Genomic DNA, 22007 nt, shown 5'->3' with positions numbered 1-22007 from the left:
TTGCAATGAGAACAGAACTGTATGAAGGCTCAGCTGTTTTTCTGAAAATATCAACAATAGCAAACAAAGCAACTGTATAGTGTAATGTCTGCTATCCTCAACTGTCCTTTTTCTCCCTTCTTCACCAAATTCTAATGATTTGTTCTATGATTCTATGATTTGTTGAAGTAGGCCTTAATTTAGGAAAAAAACAACACAACACCCAAACTAGAATACATAATTGCACTGGCTTCTGCATAGGTACCACCAGTTCTCATCATAACGCGGTGTATGAGCAATTAATGACAGGTTAATTAGGCATAGGATAATTCTTTCCTGTGTGCAGATTTGCCCTATAGATACATATAACAACAACACTTGCATTCAGTGTTAACGACTTCATCACAGTATAAGACTTTAGATTTGGTCTGCAGTTTTAACACCACTGCTTGTAAAAACTCAGGATGCCTCAGAACAGAATGAGTCACTTCTCCAGTTCCCAGACCGACAAGTATTTTTCATAGGAAAACAGTGCTCTACACACTTAACTTGCTTTGAGAAGGAAATAAAACACAAACTTCCATATTCTAGCACTCCTGGACACTGGAGTAATTCAAATTTGGTTCTAGACAGAGATTTTATTGCTAAAAATTATTGCAGCTTCAAGGATGACTTTCTGTTTAATGATCTCTAGTTTACGAAGGAAACCACTGAAAATTTCTGCGCTGCTGGATTCAACTTTTGTTTTATGTCTTTCTCTAAATTAAAGATAACATCTTTCTTGAAATTGTATAGTTCCATACCACCTCATTGTACCAAAGCAAAGACAGATAGGATCGGAGAAGCAACAATCCAAGGTACCTTCAAAATTAGCGAGAGAAAACAGATGATCTGAGTATAGAATACACAAATAAAGTGGAGAGTTCACACCAGATCTATCATTAATGTTTCCATATTTCTCAATATGGGTTAACCTCCATCATGTTCATCCTCTCATTCAGCTACTAAGTTTGCTCAACATGAAAACGACAACTTTAGAATGCCAGCGCACAGAACAGCCATAATAAACCTGGTTTTTGTTTATGGTTTACATTTGCTTTTTTTTTTTAAAGTAGGTAACATGTCTATAGAAACTGCGCAGAAGATTTGAACTAATCCACTCTGTTCAATATTGCTCTTAACAAAAAGGATTTTATTTTATACTGCCCCTCAAACTCTTTCTCCTTTTTCTTCACATGCACACACACCTGTCACCACCAGGAAGACAGATAGATTGCTTTTTCTTATGTGCTATAAAATCAGAAAGTAAATTTTTACTGTGTTTTTCAGCTTCTTTCTTTTTTTGCTCTCTGAAATGATTATATTTCCATAAAGGTTCTGTGAAATGAACTTTTTAAACAGAAATTACATTTGGAAGATGAAACATGCTTTTAAGATTCTGAATTTTCCCATTAAATTTCACTTACGGCAATAGCAAATCTCTGAATGTTTTCATCTTCACAATTATCAATCACTTCTTTTAATCTGTAGTTGTCATGTGATTCCCCATCAGTCACAATAACCATTACTTTTTGTACTCCTCTTCGTGCACCATGAGCCTCAGTAAAAGCCTCTTTCCTAAAGGGATCATAAAGCGTTTGGAGAAAGGCAATGCCAGCATTTAGCACATGCATCATATTTGCATAGTCATCTATAAACCAAAAGACTTTATATTAACTAAGAAGCATTAACCATGAACAAACACAAACAACAATTGGAACATACATGACAGTTCACAGCCAAAGAGTTTCACAAGCATTCATTCATTATTCATTTGAGAGCAACAGTGGAAAATACAATTCTGGATACTGAAGAATTCTTCTCCTCTCCAAATAAACTTCTGGCACCTTAAAACAGCTTTTGGCAGCTTAAAAAAAACCCAGCCAACACCCCCCATCCTGAAACCCACATACAAAAACCCCACCTATTTCCACCCTACAGCAGCACTTCAAGTGGTCAAACTATTCAGCTACCAGCACACCTCTGCACATCTACAGCAAAACTGGGTTTTGGGGATGCGGCAGAACTAGGTTGCAGGTGAGCAGAGGCAGGTGGGGGCAACCGGTTCAATTCTCAGCTGCAGATGGGCAAAGGGGCACTGAGGTTTTGGGCAGCTGCTCACCCAGACTCTAGAGGGGACCAGAAAAGGCGAGGTTGGATTAGGGCTCTGGAGGAGAAGGAAGGAAGCAGGGCTTCCTCTTTTTAGAAAAATACCACAGAATCTGTAAGACTGGCCACATGAGTGAAAGCTAAGATCTACTGCTGACAATGGCCAAAAGTGGATGGATACGAAGACTGCAAGAATGGAGGAAGCTTTTGCTGATGGTTTCTATATATAAAAGCCTGCAACAGTTTGCGGTGCACAGGGACTTTCTGAACCACATGTGGTTTCTGAGTATTTGGCAATTCTCAGCTGGCTCTGCTTTCATGAACTTGTTCAGACTCCCTCAAGCTTGTATTTGTATCTAAGGAAAACATTACTGGTGAATACGTAAGAATTTCGTTAGATTTAAGACATCATATCAGCAAAACTGTGCCCAGATAATCAAATAGTTCATCAGAAAGATGCTGCATATTTCACTAAATGGTTGTTTGGAAAAGGCAAATGCAGTCTTTTATGGATTAAAGTAATGCTGTCATGCCAGAAAAAAAAGATACAAGGACAACATTGTATAGTTTGAAAGTGTCTGAGAGATTTTGCATTTACTGCCTATTCTACAAAAGTCAGATGTCATTTTTCTCATAAAGGAAGCATTTCCAAATAATGCTATTGCTAGAACAGATCTTTAAACTCCCAATGGTCCAGAAGCTTCAAAGACTTCGGATATAAAATTCCAGGCTTTCTGACAAGTGTGAGCTCAAGCCCCCTAATAATCTTAACTTCACAATTAAGACAAATTAACACTAAAAAGTTCTATTTTTTCCCGTTTCCTCTGAAAAACTTAATTTCCTTCATCCTCTATACACACAGTTCCTACGTGCTCTGCGTGGACATCAAAGATTTTCAGCCCTTTACTTAGGACTACAAGCTTGCTCCATGTCTCTTCTCATTCCCTATTTCCTCCACTCAAGAGACAGCTGCTTTTTCAGGGTGCCATATACGACTGCTCTAGATGCTGGACAGAGTCTGTTTATCTACCCTCCTCCGAAATTTTGTTTGCTTAGCTAAAATGAAGTCAGATGTCAGCCACATCATATTATTAATTTATAAAATCAGAACTGTCACCATATCTGTTTATGTTTGTTTCTACCATATGCAGGACAATATTTTGTGAACGTACCTTGCTGTATCTATTCCCAGGGCTGTCATAGTTTGCGTGCCACCCCGCTGGCGTATTCTTGTGGCTGCAGCCATCACATCTTCTGTTGTCGAGTAGGTATTCAGGAAAAATTCATGGACTACAGTCTGTCCGTACTGAACAATTCCAACCTGAAACACACAGTTCATGTTAAAAATCAACTACCCTTAAAGAAAGCATCTGTGTCTCCTGCAGTGGGGTAAATGTCCATCTGTACCTACAGCCAGGATAAGAATGAACTCTGTGTGTTTCCCTCGGTATGAAACACCTATAAGCATTTGAGGAAGACTGGCTAGAAGACACTCAATCTCATGAAGCATTTTAAAGTTTCTAAACTGTTTTTATTAAAAACAGGAACAAAGCCAAAAGCAGGTTCAACTCCTTGCTCTTCCTGACTTGCGGTAATCTATGCCGCAGCTCTGCTCTCCTCTAGGCCAAGGCAGACCAATGCCCTAATCACCAGTCACAACTTCTCAGAATAGTTTTCCTTATAGCATATGAGGCCATGGTTCACTCACAACTCTCTTCCTCCCATCCAAATACAATAATCCTACATCTGATAGTTTATTTACCCTAAACCTAGCCTAGAAACAGCACTGCAATGACAAATTTAGGCCCTCAGGGTGAGAGGAAGACCCCAGTACCCTTATCTTGATGAAGACAGCAGGGCAGTCCGGGACATGGCCATTCTCTCAGCAGGAGGTAAGCCAAAGTAAGATGCCTGACAAGTGCCAGAGGGGACAACATAAATAAAATGGTGGCTTCTGGAATGGGGGAGGATGATGGAAAGACTCTAGATGACCTCAGCAGGACAAATCTTTGTGAGAAAGATCAATGCATGGGGTTAGAACCCAACCACAAATGCCTGAGGGAACCTGCTGCAAAAACAAGTATGAAATAAAAAGACAAGCAATATTCTTAAATATTAATTAATCTCTCTCATTCATCTTTGTCAGTTTTAATGTTTTGGCAGGTTCCTGACAGTTTTTACTGGGAAGAATCCACACAATGTTCCATTAGCATATTTCAATTTTATGTTACAGATGGCAATTTATAGGTGTTATTTAGGATAATGCAGTATTATTTGGCATATTTATGTCTTGCTCATCTATTATTAAAAGCACTCGAGCATTTAGGTGCTGAAGATCAATAAGACCTCTGGGATGTTTATGCCATCATATTATTTTAGAAGTGGCTTAGTATGTACTTTGCAATTGCTTTATAGGTGGTTTTTGAGGTACTTTCATAGCCTCTCAGATTCTGCACAATATTTGTTTGCTTGTAGTAGAAGGGTTGGAGTTGGATAAATATTTGATACTAAACATCAATATCACGATCATTATGAAAAGCTAATTACATATGATTATGGACTATAATTATAATGGTATGTAGTAGCAAAATCTATCCCACTTAATTTCTGTATCCTTTTGAAAATACAATCAAATCTGGAAGAACTGATGTAAGTTCAAAGTTACGACAAGTTGCTCCCTTTTAAAATATTTTAATTCTCTCTTGGAGGCATGCCCTCCTCCACCTGTAGCTGAGGGCATCCAGAGCCTGCATGTTCTCATGGGCCGTAGCCTATTAATCCTGCACAGCATTTACACAACAGGCTGGGGCACACACTGTATTACTGCTCAGAGCAGTCATGTGGCACCAACTAAACCTCAAGCTGAAGATGAAATTTTTAATCTGTTCCCTCCAAGGCAACTATTTTGTGGCATGCATCTAAAGTGACAAACAAAATAATCTGAACAGGATGCTGCTAGTCATTTAAAAAGACTGCCATTAACTGGTGATAAACAAGAGGTTTTCATTATGTTTGGTCTTTCGGAGCAGGAGGAGTGCCTTAAGTATTCCAGGACCATGCACAAGTGTAGCCAGAGACTATTGTATGCCAGGGAGCCCACCTCTGTGGATTCACAGGCTCCTTATCTGCAGCTTTGAGGATTTTATTGGTACCAAGGATTAAATCAGCTATTGACTGCTGTCAGTGTGAAAAGTATCTGCCAGTCTTCCATGATTCTAGAGACACATGCTGGTGTTGTAGTTTTCCTAAAAAAGGTTACAGGCTGACATTGAGTTGTATCATTTCCTGTTTGAAAGGAAACGTTGTCTGTGATCACAGCAAGTAAACATTTTGAGCATTTCCTTCTCAGGAAGTGAATGGGAAGAACATCCGAGTCTGGAAAACTGCACTGTGTTGCACAGCTTGTAAATCAGGAAGGAAGGGGGGCATGTGGTTATCTTATGGGATACAATTGTTCTGTGGGACCCTTCCTTAGCACTAGCTTTAAAAACACTGATCATCATGTTCTACATATTTCATGGCATCAAAGATGAGCCATTCCTCAAAAAAGGGTAATGAAAAGCTTCCCAGAACCGACAAAATACTACTAGGCTGCATGTTCCAGTCTCCTACAGGATCACAGAATCAAGTCCACCTTGTAAAATTAGAATTATATTCTATTAGATAGCAATGAATGTTTGAGCTTTTGTAGCCTTTTAATCTACTGGAAAACATCTACGACACTAACATCTAATGACACATCTACGTGATGCAAACGTGCCTTTACAGGACAATAAACCTGTTCAAACTGCGTAACTTCAGCAAGCCCCTAAGAATGATGCTTACAGGAGTTGTATGTTTTGATTTGCTTGTTTAATTTAAATCTGGAAAATGCAATAGTACTACACAGAAGGATGTAATTCTGCTCTGCTCCAGAAAACCTAATATTTTTCCCAGCATTACTGACCATAATCTATTCAACATCTTTGTAATTCCTAAGTTTATGTTCCCTTCCTTAGCATTCCATGGCTTTTATATTACACAAGGGAATAATTTTTTAATTGTCCCCAGTTCCTGTGAAAAAGTGTTGTAGGAGAGAACAGGCAAGTGAAGGACTGTTCTACTTTGGGACAAAACATTTCTGAGGGCAATTATTTATCGTTGTTCTATAAGTGAATACAGCCCCTTATTTGGAAAGTACATTCTGGCTTTTCCAATAAATTATTAAGCTAATCCATTTGGTAAAAAACAATAATAACAAAAAAACCAAAATGAAATTATATGCTAGGATTTTCATCATTGGGATGTGGAGGAAAATCAGAAATATTTTCGGTTGTACTTAAATCATATTTAACGTAAAAGAAAAGCAGAGATGTCTTGGGAAGCACTAATGGATAATACATTTCATCATACGGAGAGCCTGCTAAAGACACCTGAATCAAAGCAAAATTGAATGAATCCTCCTACATTTTGTTTGCTCCCAGGGACTCAGACAGAAATTACTTGTAAACTATTGCAAAGGTCTTTTTTCATCCTGAATCTTTTTAATGCCTCTTTAATACACTTATGCTCTTTTGGAGATAAAACTGATCATAAGATATGACATGGCATGACTTATTAGTCTACTGATACAGTCCGTTTGGAGATATAATAAGGTATCGGCCAAACACACCCATAACTGCCTATGTCGTATAATAATGGAGAAATAAAACCTGTCTGAAAATTTCTGAAGGCCATTCCAATATAACTTTAAAGCTGGAATTGAGCATAACAAAGGATTCTGCTTTCTCTTTTGAAGGTTGCTCATACATGAGGATTAAAAAACACATCCTCATATTAAAAAGACAATTATCTCTACAAAAGTTTAAAAAAGAGGAAAAAAACTATCTTGCTTTGCAGTTACATTAAAATGTGGAATAGGGCCAAAAGAAATATTTTGTTCCTACTTGTACCATTTTTTCTCATTTAATTTCTTCTTCCTTTTCCACTTTTCTATCACCACTTTTCCTTTACTCCTTTTATGCCTAAGCTCAGGATATGCAGCTTAACCATCAGTATGGTGTTGTGGATTTTCTGGAGAACGGAAAGAGGAAGGGAAGGAAATACTTCTGAAAAAATTATACAGTAAACTTTGGCTTTTTGCATCTGAATCTTCTGGCTTTCACTTTCAAATTTGCCAGACTTGGGACACTGAGGAAATTGTCTTCTGACTTGCCACAAATCTAATGACCATTGTTTAAGGAGGGGGTAAGTGGAAAAAAAAATCTTGCAAGCCTCTAATCAAAACATGGTTTTGAACAAGTCACACCCAAGCTGCTAAGGAGTTATTCTGTAATCACTTCATTCCTTTCCCATACAAGAGGAAAACAATCCGAAGTCAGTGAAAGTCTCCTGATTTCTATGTGCTCAACAATCCCCAAAGATGAACATGGAAAAATAAATTTAAACAGACAGAAAGTAAACAATTGTTTGTATATTTCTATTCCGTGCTCCTAGAGGAGAGGAGAGAAATAAGCCTGCTCTGTCGTTTCTCCCCTTCCCCATTCAACAGTCATTTAAACACAGTTTCTGAGAAAGGAGACAGTGTGGGTGGAGGAGATGGTATAAATTCGTTACTACCTTTGGCCATGCCAGGGTGCCCAAGCAGGGGGCTCAGAGGAGAGGAGAGAGATGGGATATGTTCTGGGGAGGGGAAGAAGGTAAGAGGAACCGAGAAAATTCCACCTAGCTTTTGCCTTCCATTTCCAGTTTTTCAGCCTCTCTCCCCCTTATCCCTTTCTTATCTCCCTCTCAAATGTTTCTGCTCTGTAGCAACCAGATGCCAAAGCTGAGTTCTTGAGTGAGTAAGTGTACGTGTGAGAAGAGGGTTAGCTATGCCAAACTGTGGTAGAACGGATTTTGTGGGTGGAGATGGCGGGCTGCTGAAGTTCAGGCCAGCAAGGGACCTTTTGTGCGTGAGCTGACATGCACAGACGAGGCAGGATTCCAAAACCAAACATAACAGAGGTGTGGCAATGTAAAAATTTGGGAACTGCAGGGTGAGGAAGAGGGGTGATGGTGCAGTATTGTTGATTGCCCTGTGTACTGTTCCCATGAAGCCCTTTGGGCAGAAGGCAGTGATGACTTCCATGCAGCCATTGCCCTGTACTGGGAAGTTCAGGTTTAAGTATTTTCCCCGAGATGCCACGTGTTTGACTAATCACCAGCTTAAGGGACTGGGAAGATTCTGCCCCCCCTTTCTGTTAAATTTGACAAAGTGTTTTTCCTTCTTCCTCACAATATCTGGAAAAACAGTGTGTTTAAAATAACAGGACACAATTGTAAAGTTGACAGCTTATAAGTAATAATTTTATCAGCCAGTGTTCAGTACAGCCAACAGGGGAGTTGGGTGATAACTCACAAACCCCAATTAACTTGGAAAATGACAGGGATACTCTCTGCAGACAGAGGTATGCTTTACACCTCACAGTCTCCTTTGTGAAGGCAGGAGCTGAATGTTAGGAGCTAACCTGAAGTAGCAAAAATGCTAAGTATTGGCCTGCAGCATATCAAATATCATACAGGATCCCAGAAAATCCTTGATTTGGGGAGGGGGAAAAGGGAGAGTGAAAAGAAGACCTGTTTTCTTCCATTGCTGTTAATAAAGCTTTCTGTGTTAAAACATATCCCAGTGTCCATGTTTCCCCCTTTCCCGAGTTCTGCTGGAATTGCTATTTACATACTCTATTCAGCAGACTGTGAAACATATGTCAGATCCTCAGCTGGGGTAATTGGTTGTAGCTCTGTTAATTCTTGCGGAACCATGCTGATTTATAGCAGCTGGGAATTTGGCCCTCTCCACTCATTATATAAATGCAGCTTCTGACATTAATAACATGCGGCTTAACAGCCACTCGTTAATTATGATTTCAAATGTTTAAAAGCTGTATGCTCCACGCTCCACAGTACAAAATATTGAACGCTGCTCCAAAAAGCTTATAATCAAAGGCTGTCTGAACCATGCATGCGCGCGTCGGAGGAGCAGAAATGACCTTTGTGCTATGAAGTACAAAAGAAAACAAGAAGTGGTTGTGGAGATGAAAGAAGTGGGAAAGGACAATGTTCAAATGGCCTCACTTAATGCACTTAACTTTTGTCTCTAGGTTAGAAAGTCGGTTTCTCCCGACTGCCTGAGTGGTAGGGGGAGGGAGAGCCTCTCTGACATTGCTACTTGGCATCAGACACTGACTTAGTTGTGGTTTCAGCTATTTTGTTTTAGTATCCCATTGCTGTAAGTTCTTGGAATTGAAGAGCTCCATAGATGATGCTGTCATCCCATTTCCTGTAAATCCTTTTTTTCCTTCCAAATTAAACAACCATAAAATATCTACCATGTTACCTGTGTTTGCTGAGGACCTATATCCATGTTTTTCAGGAGGCTGTTTAGGAAGGCTGTGACACTCTCCCATGGATAAATGCTGTTGGACCCATCGAGGACTATGACAATGTCCAATTGGGTTTTACACTCTGCAAAACAAATTTCCACATAAGAATTGATACTAACAAGGATCAAATATATCTCACAGCTCCAGTGACTTTTGTGATGAGTAACAAATGCATACCCTTCTGCAGTGGGGCTGAACTGACATGTTTGACGCCAACTGTCATTCATCAACTTTTGCATCATATTTTACATGGTTTGTGTTCTCTTTATCAGCAAGGCACTTTCTTGTAAGCAGAAATTTAAGAATGGGATTAGAAGATCACATAACTGGAGTATTTACTAGTGACCCCTACCTTCTTCAATGTCAATCTGTTCCTCTTAGATTTTTCCAAAGGACCAGGTCTTTAAGATTTTTATCTATATTACTAAATTGGGTTTGTATTAGGTCTTAACATGTCATCATTATTTAAAAAGAGTCTTTTGGCCATAAGTAAAAAACACAAGCAACTATTTTTAGCATTCGTGTTTGGATGTCACATAGCACTCTAATGATTGTTTATACTGAGATAAATTCCAAAAGTAGCAAGAATTTAGGTTATATACGGACAATGAAAACATTTACTTAACTTGGTAATGCTGGTAGCTAAGTTAAGCAGTTCATAATTTTTGGTATGCCTATGTGTATACATTTGTCTTGCTTGGCACTTTGTATTTTCGGACACAAAAGAGAATTCCTGTGGCATGCATACCTTGCACAGATGGAGCAATCGCCTCAACGGTTTCAAAAGTGGAGCTGACATTAGAGCAAACTCCAGTGGTGTAATGCAAACGCCCACATTTATAAGCATAAAGAGGTCCACACGCCTTTAAAAGATGAAAAAGAGTGAAATTTTTTTGTTATGGTACCTGAGGAAAAAACAGACTTCTTTTAAAATTGGCAAAAAGTCCTTTCTTACCAGAAAGCCTCCTTTTGGGTTAGTCACTAAGGTTGTTCCAAGAGTCATGTTTTCTTTTACTTCCATGACGTTAGGAACTGAAGTAGCAGCTATAAATAGATTAAAATGTTAAGTATTTGGGAACATGAAAACAAAATGTTAAAGTATATATCCTCTAGCATGGAGCTTCCAGCTTCTAAAATAAAACCCAGACTGACACTGGTTTCGTGAAATATTTTAGCACCCTTCCTCCTCCTTCTTCAATTGCAACAATCAAGAAAAATTTCTGAGACTGGCTTTTATCCCAGAAAATATGTCTGGGTTTCTGTCTCAAATAGTTTTCTTGAACCATGAAAAAGAAAAAAAGTAAAAATAACAGCACATCATGAAAGCAAGAGATTACTGTTCACACAGTGTTGTTAATTAGAAAACAAACATTCAATTTTTACTCTTGCCTGCTAGAAATGACTTAACAGCTTTTAGATTTGTTACTGTTATATTACATTACTGACATTTAGGCTTTCAAGGGAAAAGAGATAAAAAATACCATGACAGGTATATTTAGTGAAATTCATATTAAAGGAAGTCTTCCTGTTTACATTGTGTATCTCTTGACATGAGCAAGAAAATTATTAATATTTACCCGTATCATACTAACATCATCAGCCTGGTTCTGGCTAGTTATGTTCTCATCAAAAGCTTACTGATGGCATTATGAAGGCTCTTGTTGGCTTCAGAGAGCTTTGGAAAGGGTAATCCATGAATCTATACTCCATGGCCTTTCTGGCTCCATGGCCAGACTGCCAACCACAGTCAATTAATGCTAGTCATAACCGAGTTTTAGTAACACAGCCAAATGCCCTTTCTAAAATTATGAGCATGTTTTCCATAGGACAATGAGAAGCTTTAAAATAAAATTATTTTTGATGTTACAAATACAACTTCCTTCACATTTAGCTCCGGAGTCGTAAGTAAATTTTCTCTATAGAAACAATTCTAATGCATATTTACTAGCTAAAAATCTCCTAAGATCTGACATCTGTTATTCCTCCACGTGACACACCTTTATTTTCTTTCATACCTGGTAAGTTCAGTTTTATGCAGGGTGATTGGTTGTCCCTTCCTACAGGGCATTTGTATACATCTCCTGTTCTTTTCTCAGGTTGGCCAACTAACGGTGAACCAATAAGTACCCTGCAAATGAAATAAGTTACCTGAAATTTCTTCTTTCTTAAAAGGCACAAAAAGTCAGCAAATTAAACTTACAGAGAGAGCACAGCTGCAGCAAGCTCTGTACAAAGAGTACAGGATGGAGAGCAAGAAAAGTATCTATTATGCTAGTTCAGATACAAGCAAAAGCAACCAACCATTCTGTCTCCTCTTTAATAAGGACACAGAAAGGAAATGTGCCTATACACCAAATTACAGAATAGAATAACATTTTAAAAAATTCCAGTGGAAAATAAAAGCAATATTGGTGGGTGGATGACAAGTATTAAAAGTAATACAGAAGGAATATCTGTTTTATTTAATATCTCCTTGATCTTTAATATATTTTAGAATAAAACGTATTTTCAATGCTGAGAGACCAAATGCCAAAGGAAAGGCTCACAAGCAGCCAGAAGAATTCAATATTAAGTGAGCCAGCAGTGTAAGATACATAATTTTTCCTCTCATTAATAAAAAATAAAGTTATTAAAAGGGTTATTAAAAGAAACTTCAAATTTTTAAAATTTTAAGGATTTTTATACTGTGCATTTTTTGTCAAAATTTGGTGTGATCAAAAATCACTATTCTCATATAGTACTTTGTAAGCACCACAAATTAGCATCCACTCCTAAATCCAGTTTTCAGCAGGAAATGCTGTTTAGAGATGGATGCTGTTTTTGTTCGCAAATCTTCATTAGCTACACTAAACAGCCCAGCATTACCCAGCAGATAACAACTGGCTCCATTAAATGTGTAAGGAAGAACTTGGATTAAATTAGAATTCACAGCACACACTGGAAACACAAATCCTGCCATTAAGAGTAATAGTTCAGTAAGATTTGCTCCTGGACACTTAGATGATTGTGAAGAGCTATTGAGAGAACCATTTCAACCTTTAATCATAAATTAATGAGTCCAGGCAGAAGATATTTGAACAGAATGACATAATAGGTAAAATGTAGCCTATGGACTTAAAAAAGACAGAAAGAAGAATTTAAACCCAGTACACAATCCAGCTTCTAAAAAACCATATGGAATAGCTCATTGTGATGCATTAAGATTTTTTCTTGAATGAATGAATAATAAATTAATTAATTCTAAAGCAAAATAAAATGCTCCAAGTATATACTGGATCTGACTGCTCTTTCAAGCTATATGCTGTAATGTATGTATTTTTTACACCAAAATTTAGAAACAGGCACCACAGCCTGTCATGCATCCTTGACTTCCATTTAACTGTAGAGAAGCTGAGTGTGCTTGACACCCCACGGGAGGTGATCAATACTCAGCAGGGTTATGTCCCCATGCTGTTCTTTTCTCAGAAAGAGCAAGCCCCATGAACAGACAGAAGTGCTCTGAAAGGCTATTTTGTCTTTTTGCATGGGGGATTTTTTTAGGGGACCCGCGTTTTATTGAGAAACAAGTGCAGTCAGGTTTACAGAACATCTGTTGCTGAAAAGCTCTATCTGTGGTATCTAGGTAGCATTATAGCAGTTGCCAAAGCATCACAAAGCTGCTTTGTATGTTTATTTTTAACTGCCAACCTACAGATTTCCTGCTCTGGATGTTGCTATGCTGAAAGCAACTTGAAAGCTTGACAATTTCACAGCAGCTCTGGAGTTTAATTTCAGAGATGTTCAGATCTAGCACACTAGATTAGATTCCTGTCTTCGTTCAGATACAGGATACTTCCTTCCTTCCTTCAGATGGAAGAGTCGCCATTTCCAGCTCATGTTATTTTTTGCTCTTGAAAGGTTTCAGGGCACTTTACAACAATATTGCTTACTTTGCAAAATCCCAGCTCCTAGAATGGATACCATTTCCTGAAGGTCTAAATTAGCTCAAGGAAGTTCATTATTATTCTCCCATGACCCTCATGCAGATGTATATTTAAACATGCTACAACCTGGGCAATCAAGAGCTAGCATTTTCAAAAGCAGGCTCTGCAATTTCATTTCCGTGAACATCCCCTAGGGCTAATGGTGTTGCAGTGGTGGACAGATTCTCAGAGCCAGACAGGCCTGGGGCTTGCAGGGTGGGATTGCTTGGGCACTGCAGAACAGTCTGACCTGCAGAACAGTCTTGGGCACTGCAGAACAGTCACCCAGCCATGTGCCCATCATCCCAGGCTGCCTGCGGGAGTCCCTGCGTTTACCAAGAACGTCAAATTGCTGGCAAAGCTCTGGGAAAACCAGAGCAATCTGCAAAGAACAATGGAGATCTCAGGATCCCCAGAACTTGTACCATTCATTTGTTATTTCAGACCTCCAGCCCAGTGGTTAGCCTGTGAAGTTTGTTCTTACAAGGGAAAAGCACAAGCAGGTGTTTATCAAAAGATCAAGAAGCAATGATACCAGTAAATGCACCAAAATGCAAGTTCTAATTCAGGAGAGCAACAAGAAGGAAAAGACAGGTTAAGAAGAAGGCTCCAAGTCCCAAATGCAAATATATTACCAATTGCAAGACATAGTTAGCCCTCCAGAAGGCAAGGTGGAATACTGTATGAATAAATATTTTGACAGGGAAATCTTCCCACCAGTTAAAAAACTCAGTTCAGACAATCTCTGACAGAAAAGTTTAGAAAAAAAATACATAATATACATTTGTTAGGTAAAACAGGAGCCACTTCACTGCCAATACATTAACAAAAGGAAAAGATAAACAATGACTTTATTTGGTAAATAGAAAAAGGAGGGCTCAGGCATAACACAAAACTTTCTTAGCTTCATCAACGAGGGAATTTACCCACTTTGTGAACTCATTTATGTCTTTGAAGACATAAATGTAGATATAGATTTCAATCTTTCAGTCTTCCAATATTTCCAGGTTTCCTTAGGACTGTGCATTAGTTTAAGAAATATGACTGACAGAGTCTGACCGTTACGTATCAGGCATACTTACAAATAATAGTATAGCACCTGAGTCACTGAATACCTGATAATTTGGAGTTTCCAGTTGAGAAAAGAAAAACAACTTACCATTTCCCTTCCTCATTTTCATACTGTTGGACTGTGTACCCAAACATGTCTTCCACAGGCCCACTGAAGGTCATCGCATTTTTCACGTCAACATTGGAAGAGCCGACGAGGTGAAAGAGAGCTTTAAAAAAAAAGGCAATATGTAGCAATATGCATAAACCCCAAGACTTTTAAGAAATCAAAGTTCAATTATGACTTAACTGAGGGTAAAAGGCAGGGGTTTAAAGTGGCATTTTGAGCGTATTTATCACGGCTGGTAAGAGATTTAAAATGTACTTCCTCACACATACATATAGCTAAATTCAGAGATGTTAGCAACTGGACTTCTGTATCCAAAACCTATTTTGCAAAGTCCATCACTCATTTGTAAATCACAATTCAAATAACATTAAGTAGACTATTATTACCTTTAATAGTCAATAAACCAACTTTTTAGTTAGTTTTACTCCTTTTAGCTCCATGCATTTCTAATGTAGGAATTTTACAAAAAATGTTCCTTCCATCATTCAAGGTAGTAGTTCTCAAGTTTTCATAAATTTGAGAATTAACTAATTTTCAACTGTTTGCAGAAGACACACATAGGAAAAGAATGAGGAAAAGCTTTCAGATATATTTAATTTTAATCTATATTAGAGAGAAAAAAGCATACAGTTTTCTCTTAATTCTATTCTAGAGTACCTGTAAACCTTTCATATTTGGAAAAGAACAAAATAAATTTTTAATGCAAACAGATGCTGTTATCTCAAAAGTACCTGTATGTGTCTATTTGCAGAAATCCAACATTTACCCACTTCGGAAAAGTTGCTCTACAATGGTGGTGTTGGACTATGATGAGATCAGTCATGAGAGCACATGCTGCTTCAGACTGATTCCTGTCCCCTAAAGCTCAGTGATCATCATATCAGGGAAATACTGTAAAAACATGACTGTTTAGCAAGTTTCAGAAAAATGAGGTATATGGGGTGAAAACTTCAGCTTGAAGTGATAATCGTAACCCACCCTGAGGCTCATTAATATGCCAAAATTACTATTTATACATAAAAATAAGGCTATTTATCTTTATTTATTTCTCATAGTGACCTCTTCCATCTTTGTCCTATTGAAGTCAGCTTCAAAAGCAACCACTGACTGCTGCTGCAGAGCTGTGTATTCAATACACAAGAGCTAAAAATTAGTTGACTTTGGAGAACATCAAGACTACTTAAAAACACAATTCTACACAACTTTCATGTCATTTCAAAGAAGCATTTCACGATCATTTACTGATATCTAACAGCTATATAAAAATACCCAAATCCATAATACTCGCTGCATGTCAAAGCATCTAAATAATGTCCAGTTACTAAAATACATCTGTGTTACTCACCATTGAGACGATGATATTCTCATAGAAAGCTTGTTACTATAATTAAGCTGCCAAGTGGTCAATGCTAATCTGTCTCTCTCAGCATCTTACTTCCTGCTTAATGCAGTAAAATTATCACAAAAAACTATTTATCACTTAGTAGGTATTTCCAGTTTCACTGGATCGCAAAAAAGGAAAAGTTTCATTTGTGTTATGGTAGCTTTTCTTCCTCCAGTCAGAGTCAGGAAATATAAAGAAGTGAACAAATTAAAACAGTTTACTTTTGTTCTTCAGAAAAGATTCATTGCAAGAGATAAGAAAAAATTCATGGCTGATGGTCTGACAGTAAATAATTCGCCGGAAAAGTAATCCATGAATCTTTTGTCTTCCTTAAATGCTTATATTTAAAGAAATTCTGCTATGCCTGTTCATGTGCAATAGGTGTTTTCCTCCCCTACTCTCGGTCATCATTTAAAATCAACAAAATTGGTTTTTAAAAATTCAGTCAAGCTATCACTGGTTCAAACCTTCTTTTATTACATTTCAGAGTAAAAATAATTGCTATTATTATTTTTGACACCATGTGTGAGATTCAAACCACGTCATTTAGACTCCCAACCTACCTCCTTGACAATGAAACAATTCTAATGAGATCACCTGCTAAAGTGTCTAAGTTCATTATTTAGTTGAAGAAGAAAGGTACATGCAAAATCTATCCATGTTGACTTTCCTCTTGAAGATCTCCAGAAATCTGTTTATTTTAGCCCCTGAATAAGACAGACAGAACATCCTCCTGAGGTCTTCAGAAGCATTTTTTTTCACCTTATGATGATATTTAAAAGAAACTATGATATGAAATACTAAATGTCACAGATTACAGCTCTTCTCTTCCAACTTACTTTCTCCTAAAGCTACCAGAGTTTACATGTGCACTCTTTGCTCTGTACACTCCATCATTATATACTCCGTCATCATTCCATCATTTGCTGACAGACAAGGAATTTCTTCACAACGATGCAGTATTGACAACTACTGTGATTTTTACTGTGCATTCACTGTACTAAATGGTCTTGAAGTTTCCTGAATCTGTTATGTGATATACTCAGAGCTCATAATTTTAAAGAATACACTTCTAATCCTCATAGCTGTCAGAGAAAGTTTGAAAATGTGAAATGCTAAAACAAGCAAACTAGAAGACAAAAAAATGCCAGCATTTGCTACTAGCCCCCCAAATCCTCATGCTTCTGAGTGAGGTCAAATTAGAACCAGCAATAATAATAAATGTTTTTCTAAAACATAAAGCTAGAGGAATCAAAAGAAGCTAGATGGGCCATACTGGTCAGAAATAAAAAGCAGGTGACTCCACACAGCAGGGAATAGACCTGCAGACCTTGTTGACAAAGGATGTTTTGGATGCTAAATGTTATGTATTCAATGGGTAACTGAATAAGTTAATGGAAGACAAAACCACTGCAGATTACAAACCATACAGAATGCACATCTGTTTCAGGAAATCCTCTCAGCTGGAAATATTCGGAAACTGGAAGAGGAATACTATATATGCTTGCTAAGTTATTTTTTGTCTCTAGCTATCGGCTTACAGGTACTCCCGGAGACATGATACTGGATCAAATATGGTCTTGATTTGATCCAGTATGGCTGTCCTTTTGCTCTCTCATCTTCCCGTTCTATCTTACCCAGAAATCAAATGCTTTAAAGTTTGACTTCATACACAAACTGTGTGGCATATTTTAATATGCAAATGTATTACATGACCTTCTGTGGCTTCCATGTACTATGAAGCATCATGAGCATAATGTTTCTGAATAAAAGTAAGGGTCATGATAAGCAGTGTAAGATTAACTTATAAATAATTAATAGATTTAAAGGTATCTTATTACACTTTCCACAGATTCTGTAAAAGGAAATCTTACTAGTCAAAGATACATGCAAATCTGCAGACAGTAAATGGAAAAGTGGTGTTTACGGTGACACACATTACCCTGTTAATGAACAATAATCTAATGATTACGGCAACCTGGCTTTCACATTTTGTTTCATTTTTCAGTGCAAAGAATATTGTACACGAGCTGATGATTCAGAACATTTAAAAATATCACTGATTGTGACTGTGAAAATGATACTTTATATTAATAACAGTATCTAGTTTGCACTCTTCCAAACTTCCAGTTTCTGTCTGCAATGCACACATTCTCATCTGTTTCTAGCAAACTTCTGTATATGAATTAAAAGGGCTATTGGCAGAAGCAGTGGAAAAAGGAGAGCTACAGGGAAGTTGGAGAGGATTGTTTTGAGAGTTATGGGGATTAAGGAGGAAAAAAAAAAACCCATTTTTTTGTGAGGTACGTCGTATTTGACCATATACTTAATCACAATTAATGTAGGTAAATTAAATAAGATTTTGAATGATTTCATGTTGTGTTAACAGAATTACTAAAAATACAGATGAAAGCACTAATCAGAAATGAAGAATATAAATGTTTATCAAAGGATAAAACTGAAGTTCCAGCTTTTAACTTCATGTTCTACAAGAAACGAGGCACTGTAGAAAAGCTGGGACAACATCCCTCTCACTACTGATTTAAACTGAGGAGAACACTTGCTGATGCATGTGGCATTTATACGTAAAAGGTTAACATTTAGTCACCAAGACAACAACCCAAATATTATTTGTATTACAAACCTAGAGTAGTAGCTCATACTTGTCCAATAGCCACTAATCGTTTTTTTTTCTGTTTTATTTAATGAGATCTTTTAACCAAATGCTTGTGCTGTCTGCCTGGTTATTCAGCCTCCAAACCATGCAAAACTAGATTTCCCTGGTGCTTGTCCACACGCATATTGCCTGGCCACTCTAACCTTTGCAAACAGAGAACTGCAGAATAGGCATCCTTATTTACCTAGAACAGATGTATATAAACATAAACATAACTGTAGAGCAAAGCTTAACACCTGGCTCTTCACTGATGAAAAATAGATCACCGCAAATCACCCACCATAAATGACATCACGAAGACTGATTTAGCCAAGAGAAGAGAGTAAATTCAGTTAGGATATTTTATCTGTGTATGGTCTGTAGCAAATAACAATTGCATCCTCTATAAAAGGTGCTTATTCTGAGAAATACAAATGTTTTTTGCAAAAATGGGAAATGACAAATTTGCATTTTGCATTGAACAAGGTTTACACGTTGGCCACATGCTACTTCTCCCCAGCAGCATGTGGTCAAAGTGTTATTTTGGTCCATTTCATACTTGCTGCTATAGCATTTCAGGTGTCCTTATTAATTCCTCCACATTTTGCAGGAAGAGACTGAAACAAAGCAGGTCTAAGTGCAATCAAGGAAGACAACAAACCAAGTAGAAATGTCTTGCAAAAGTATGCACAACTGGAAAATATTGGGAAACTAAAAAAAAAATATTAGCAGAACAAAAATCAGACTGCTTCCATCCTGGAAGATAAGAGAGGATAGAGAAATTTAAGCTGAAGATTAAAATAAGATTAAAATGTTTTATGGAGTTCTCATATACCTGGACCTCCTGCCAAAAAAAAAAAAAAAAAAAAAAAAAAATTGCTTTAATGTCTTGTACAGCACATATTACAACCAATGATGCTGTGAGGATATTTTAAAGACCTGCAAACAACACAAGAGTGCAATACAGCAACACAGAATAGTGCATCTGATCAAAATGTACTGAAAGCTAAGTGATACTAGGAAGGATATCTTAGTTTGTAAGGCAGTAACTGATTGCTTTTAAAAGTATTTTATGCTGATATTGCAAAAGACTACCTGTCTTATGTTGTGATCTTAGAAAACATACGAAGCAAACAGCATAAAAGCAGCAATTGGGATGCTGGTGACAGCTACTCAGTGAGGGGAGCAGGACTGGGAGCATTGGCTTGGCCTCCCACAAAAGCTTATTTTCAAAACTATGGCAGATAGTATCATCCTCTGCAACTAGAAAACTCTTTCACTGGAGGAAATTGATACCACTGAGTGTTGGCATGTGCAAGCCTGTGCTGCTGCTCTCAGCTAGCTGGAATCAAGCCAGCAGCAGAGAACAAACTGCGTCCTTCAGTACGTGCAGCACTGAGCCTCAGCAAATAAAACCTGCTGAAAGCTGGATCTTTTTAGCTGCATCAACACAACACTGTGGATTTGGGTTCAAGGCTGGACTGCATCTCACTGGTCACAAGGGAAGACTAAACATGCATCTGCTTCAAAGACATACCTATAAAAATGCTATTTGTGAAATCATGGCTCAAACACGTGAAAGTGGATTCTTTGCTGGACCAGCAAATGGGAGAATCTTCACATTTTATTTTTGGCTTCATCTGCTATAATGTCACTGCAGCATTATACAGTCTTGTCTTATGAAAAAGAGATTCAGTCACAGACATCCCAAGTGGAAGAAAATACGACAGCACGGTACAATTGCCATCTGTGAGCTCAGGGGCCACAGTGCTCTGGCCTTATGTGGAAGGCCAAGGAGGCTGTGGTAGGAGTTCCTGCTGCATTCAGTTCTGGCTGGCTAAATATCAGCGTATTTCAAATAAAGCTGTATATTAGGAAAAAAGTTTCAACTTCTGAAACTTTTTCCGTACTGCTTAAATCAAGCTTTTTATTTTTCAGGGATACAAAAGAACCTTTGTATAATTTTGCCTCCAGCATTTTTTCTTTAATCTTTAACCTTTGAAGAGCAAAAGACTGACTTTCTGGAATGAGACCAAACAATTTAAAAAAAGACTTCTTATTAAAAGTAGATAAATATCCCCAAAAGACAAAGAAATATATATTTGAAAGAAGTTCCAGATTCAGTAGCCACATGCTTTTCAAAACCAATTAAATGCTTTGTACAACCCATTAAATAAAGCTTCCTTTGATGGTTTTGTACAGAATAATTTGTACTGGAAAATAGCAGTGTCAAGCCTGAAAATATACTGAATCGGTGCTTTGTAATGTGGTCCCAAATGAGTAACACAATGCAATAGGCGAAACTTTTGGAAATACAATAGCAGAGACCAAGAATATGTGCCCCAGTCGGCTGACAGTCATCAGAATAAAACTATTTTGTTCAAAGTTTGGAAAGTAGTCCTCTCATCGGCACAATTCTTAGCACTTGGCAGTTTCTCACAGAAGGGAGAAAAAGCTCTAGAAATATGCAGTCACATACAGAAAACTTAGTGAGGTCAGCTACTAGACTTGTGCAGATGTACAGAGGCTTAGCAAATTTAGCAGCTTAATGGAAGTGAAACAACTTCTAGAAAATGTTTCAGCTTGTCTCCAGTGATCTCCCATCCATCTTTCAGATGTAGTTATTCAACTATCAACATTTAACTCCATTCAGGTCCCTACAATCTGTGTGTTCCCCTCTAGGCCCACCCTCCTTTGCTATCAAAGACCATTTCCTCCTGAACATCCCAATATAACTTTTGTTTCTTACCATCTAGCTTTGTCTATAAGCCCTCAGGACTCTTCATCTCTTGACCTTTTTTTTAGAGATAGAAGATATTTATAGTCATCTATAATTAACTCAGATTTCACACAGAAAGCATGGTTGAAATGAACGTGTACGTTATCTTCTGAAATAAAACTCGGAAGCTTAAAAAGCAGCGAGATGAATTTCATGCAAAGAATGAATAAACAAGGAGTCTTTAACCTAAAGAAAAATGTGTTCTTCACAATACTCTCCGGAACTGCTGACGGACCTGCAGGTTTTCCTCTGCACAAAATTCCTCCAGATTGATAGGAAGAGCCAAGTATGATGTTTCAGCTCGTTTTCTACAAGCTTTCTACTTGCCCAATTATGCTGAATCCCAGTTTTGCAGGCTGATGTCCTGCTGCTGTAAGCTTTCCACTGTGTAGCCTTGTCGAAACCAGAGAACGTGAATCGTAGCACACACACACACACACAAAAATCAGTCTATCTGATCAGTCTAGACTTTGTCAATCTAACCCATCAAACTTAAAATCACCCATCTATAAAATG

The 22007-nt window shown here is 37.7% G+C and overlaps 1 protein-coding gene across 1 annotated transcript in view; it reads right to left on the bottom strand.

Moving 5' to 3' along the window:
• ITGA1 (integrin subunit alpha 1) overlaps positions 1 to 22007 on the bottom strand; it is a 73370-nt gene that overhangs the window by 30781 nt on the left and 20582 nt on the right. Inside the window, exons 2-8 of the mRNA XM_075526442.1 lie at positions 14652 to 14772; positions 11546 to 11658; positions 10486 to 10574; positions 10279 to 10393; positions 9485 to 9612; positions 3300 to 3448; positions 1446 to 1596 (exon numbers count right to left, since the gene is read on the bottom strand). Of these exons, the coding sequence (XP_075382557.1) occupies positions 1446 to 1596; positions 3300 to 3448; positions 9485 to 9612; positions 10279 to 10393; positions 10486 to 10574; positions 11546 to 11658; positions 14652 to 14772 (866 nt within the window). The remainder of the gene's footprint in view (positions 1 to 1445; positions 1597 to 3299; positions 3449 to 9484; positions 9613 to 10278; positions 10394 to 10485; positions 10575 to 11545; positions 11659 to 14651; positions 14773 to 22007) is intronic.

Source organism: Mycteria americana, chromosome Z, assembly GCF_035582795.1.
Source record: "Mycteria americana isolate JAX WOST 10 ecotype Jacksonville Zoo and Gardens chromosome Z, USCA_MyAme_1.0, whole genome shotgun sequence".
Lineage (NCBI taxonomy): Eukaryota > Metazoa > Chordata > Aves > Ciconiiformes > Ciconiidae > Mycteria > Mycteria americana.
Note: the sequence above shows the minus strand (reverse complement) of the source record. Positions and strands in the feature narration are given on the sequence as shown.